We start from the raw sequence: 4,678 nt of genomic DNA on the forward strand, positions 1-4,678 counted from the left end.
GACGATCAGGAAAATTCTGGGCTACGATACATTCACAGAATCATGATAATAAAGCTAAGAGGTTGTGGTTGGGGACGTACGATACGTCGCAGAAAGCTGTTGGCATACGATTCAGCGGCTTTTAAGGAACGTGGAGCTGATGTGGTTCTTAACTTCCCGGATTTGATAGGAACCATTAATGTAAGGCCTGAAAAAAATACCAACAAGAAAAAAAACTATAGCTGCTATGTGGCATCTCTACCTATGAATTTAGGTAACACAGACTAAAAAGACAGATCACTTATGACTTTGTTTCCTCATCCAACCAATGAAATAATTTAAAGACAAAGAATCAATCTTAAAAAATCATAGAGCATTTATCTTATTTCCCCAAATAGTTATATCTATAAACTCCTTTAACTAAAACCAAAGTCTACATGTCCAAATTACACTTTATAAATAATATACCTAGAGATATAAATCACTTTCGATCTAATCTAGCCTTAGCTACCCTAACCCTAACCCCAAACCCATGAGTTCTCTTCTAGGAGTAAAACACATGGGTACAAAAAAACCACTACATATAACCCTTACAAACCCTAAACATAACAAGCATATGATGCGAAGAAACATAGATTTGAACTCGTATGAACCTATTTAAAAATCTAGATCACCTCCGTCACCACTAATCCAAGCTACCCACTTTGGTTCAGCTCAGAATTAATCAATTCGGTGTTCTTGGTCATCATTCAATCTTTCTACGGTAAAATATTTGTTTGATATAATTGGTTCTTGAATCACAAGAACCGATCGGAGATGGATCCTACGACACACTCTCTTCCACCTCCGTTTCATACAAGAAACTTCAATCTTCACCAGTTCCAACAGCAAAATTCCGAAGATGAACAAAGCGGCACCAGTGGTCTCAACATGGTTGGCCACAAAATAGACCGTGAAGAGAAGAACAACGACGAGATATTAAACACCAGCGGCGGTGGTGGCAGCAGTGAAGGCAAAGACGGAGAAATGGGAAGAAGGCCCAGAGGACGTCCATCAGGGTCAAAAAACAAACCTAAACCACCAATTATAATCACCAGGGACAGCGCAAATGCTCTGCGCACCCACGTCATGGAAGTTTCCGATGGATGTGATGTGATGGACAGCATCAGCACCTTTGCACGCCGCCGGCAACGTGGTGTCTGTATCATAAGTGGGACTGGCACTGTCACAAATGTCACACTCCGGCAACCTGCCTCGCCAGGGGCAGTTGTGACATTACACGGGAGATTTGAGATTCTGTCGTTGTCTGGTTCTTTCCTGCCTCCACCAGCACCGCCTGCGGCTACAGGGTTGACTATTTACTTAGCTGGTGGTCAAGGGCAGGTAGTAGGTGGCAGTGTAGTTGGAGCGCTTTTAGCTGCGGGGCCGGTGGTTATCATGGCGGCATCATTTAGCAACGCCGCCTACGAAAGACTCCCTCTTGAAGATGAAGAAAGTACTCTGCCGATGCCAGGTGGCTCACTTGGATCTCCGGGAGCCATTACACCATCATCACAACAACAACAACAACAATTAATGGGGGATCCGTCGCTATTTCAAGGCATGCCACCGAATCTACTCAACTCAGTTCAGTTACCGAATGATGCTTATTGGGGTAACAACGGCGGTGGTCGTCCATCTTTCTAAGATCACAAACTGTGTAACTGCATGTCACTAAGCAAATTTTCAGGTTTCGATTCTTTAATTTCCTCTTTTGTTGTTAATTTATGTCAACTCTTGTACTAAATTTCATGGTTTTTAGGATTTCTTGATTTGTGTGTAATGTTACGATGACATACATATGCTTGTATTAATTTGAATTGTAAGAGAAGTTTTCAAAATTTTGATTCTTGGTGAGTCGTAGTTTGGTTGGTTCTAATAAGATCAAACAATCACATTTTAATAAAAACAAAAAAATTAAAAATAATAAAAAAAATAAAAATACGCTCCTCATTCTTCATGTTGTGAACCGATAATATACTGATTCGTGCACGATATATATGTGGATTACAAAGTCTTAGTACCCTCAATATATAATTACATATAGAAAATAATACCTTTAATTGGTAATTGAAGAACTATATGAATAACATTTACATGGTGTACAATTTGTCTTTTGAAAAATTTGTATCGCATAAAGAGGAAGAATGACATAATCTATAAAACCTGAACCTTAAAAACAAGAGTAGTGTCATCATAACCATTTAATTAGGTTTGTTTTTAACAGTATATATAATATGGTTTTAGACGGTCAAATAATATTTTAACAAAACTTGAATCATTATATATAGAATAGAATAAAGACTAACACCTATAAATTAGCAATAATCATATTATACATTGTGATTCAACTCTACGACAGTTATGAAAGATCATATCTTTTGAAGCCTGTTTGAAGTGCAAGAGCCAAGAGAGCAGGTTGTATGAAGTGCAGCAAGAGTTCACTTTCTTAAAGGGTTAATGTACTTGCACTTAATTAGTCTGTCTAGCTTTGTTGGGTTATTTTTAGAAAGAGAGATGAGCTGCTTTGTTATGAAGCAATGCCTACAAACAAAACATTTTGTTTTCCACTGGCGACTCCTATCTGTCGAGTTAAGTACACCTATATATAATAATATATGCTTTTCTTTCATCCTTTATTTTCTATTCATTAAAAATATCTGTTAGCTTTTTAGAACCAAAGAACAGGTGTTGCTAGAGTTGCTAAAGAATCTCCAACCCAATGGTATAAAAATGTTCCAACACCTTTTATTACATAAGAAAAAAATGTGTTATAAATAATATAGCATAATATTGTATTATATTATTCATTAACAACAGTTTTTAATGTGAATGTTTCACGTCAATTTTACTACTTTACGTTTGAGATTTGTATATTCCTAGTTAATTTTAATTGCTCCAAGTTCAAGTTAACAAACTTTTATTAATCTCTAAATATTATTAAAAGAGAAACCTTATGACATCATCTTAAATAATCTGGGTCATTGATTGTATTTTAATTCTATGTTTTTTACCTTTAGATTAAATTGATTAAATTGCTGACATCATCTACCCCAAATGAACTGTATTTAATTCCAATAAAAGCTTTCCAATTGTCAAACAAAATAAACTTACGTCCGTTGAAATAGAATGTGTATAATTCCAATAAAATCTTCTCATATTTTAAAATATTGAATTGAATTTCCGGTTATAAAGCTTTTAATATGGTTAGCTTTAAAAACATATTAGTAACAAACCATTTCAATTAAGGCATTAATATCAACCACTAATGTACATCTGTTTATATTATTAAAACATTAATATAAAAAACTATTTTTATTAGGAAACCATTAATACCAAAAAATTATATTCAAATTATCACATACATATACAATTCATCATTGAATCTGCGGCTCATACTTATTTTCAATCGTTGTTTTTCTTCAAACCTTCTTTTACAACATCATTCTTATTGTTTATAACTTCCATCGTCATTCTTTGCTTCAAACCTTCGTTATTGTGCAGTAGAAGGTTAGTACATTATTTCGTTTTTTATATTCTTTTCAATTATTTTTTTGTTCCTATATCAAATATATGTATTCATATATTTCGATTTTCTATGTCACAAATTACATGAAATCTGTTAATCATTGTTAACCTCCAAGAAATCAACTATATAATAAATACTTGAAACAAAAATGGTTTTTAGTTGTATGTTTTTTCTTGAATGATTAATGATGCCATGATAGACTAAAGTGCTTTTAATATTCAACGATTATAATTCTATCTTTAAATATCAACATAATTATAATGTATTTAAAAAAGAGAATGGGTTAAAGATATTTTCAGAAACATATGATCAACACTCTTTATATTTAGGAAACAAAAAAAAATTTAATGATGGTTTCATTCATTCTTGATGAGGAAACATGTCATTTAAATGAGATAATGTTGGTTCTAATGGGAATTCAAGGTGTATCTTGACTTTTTGGGATACTAAAACACTATTGGTTTAGTGGCCAGTAACGAGCAAATAAATTTTTTTAGTGGGATAAACATATTAGATAATCCTTTGGTTGTAAACGAGGTGATTATATATGTCCAAAATGAAATGAAAGTTACTCATATTTAAGGGTAACTATAGCAATGGCTTTGAATCAATAATTTTATGCTATTTGGACAACATGATGTGCCAAATAGGTTTCAGAATTATTTGGAGAATTTGGATAAAGGCTATTCTTTCTTCCTCCAAGGTTTCGATTCAAGTCAGTGGAGGCCCTACCAAGGAGTTCATTTTGGTAAAAGTGACGAGACAAGGAAACCGTCGCCTCCATTTCCTTTATAATATTGCCATCAAGGATCTTAAATTTGTGTAAGAGGAGGCCTTGCATAAAGGGATCTTTCATAGGATTTATATGTGTAATTCAACACTAATATTTCCTTTTTCCTAATATGCATATAATATTATTTGGTTGGAGAAATTGTCTAAGGGAAAAATGCTAGAAACCTCATGACACAATCCTCATGTGATTTTGTATTGCTTCAAGTCTTAAGGTTAATCATAAGAAGAATAAGGTTTTGGGTATCAGTGTTTTAAGGCTTGAGGTGTCTTTCATGGCTCGTTAGATGAAGTACCTTCAAGGTGACCTCCTGTTCTCCTATTTTGGAATGTCGGCTACTC

At 33.8% G+C, this 4,678-nt stretch overlaps 1 protein-coding gene across 1 annotated transcript; it reads left to right on the plus strand.

The window, feature by feature from the left end:
- The first annotated feature begins 470 nt into the window (after positions 1-470).
- Positions 471-1,869, plus strand: LOC111918748 (AT-hook motif nuclear-localized protein 24). The gene has a single exon (XM_023914369.3). It carries the CDS (start codon positions 796-798, stop codon positions 1,663-1,665), a length of 870 nt encoding a protein of 289 aa, XP_023770137.1. The 5' UTR covers positions 471-795; the 3' UTR covers positions 1,666-1,869.
- Positions 1,870-4,678: the final 2,809 nt, after the last annotated feature.

Source organism: Lactuca sativa, chromosome 6 (genome assembly GCF_002870075.4).
Source record: "Lactuca sativa cultivar Salinas chromosome 6, Lsat_Salinas_v11, whole genome shotgun sequence".
NCBI lineage: Eukaryota > Viridiplantae > Streptophyta > Magnoliopsida > Asterales > Asteraceae > Lactuca > Lactuca sativa.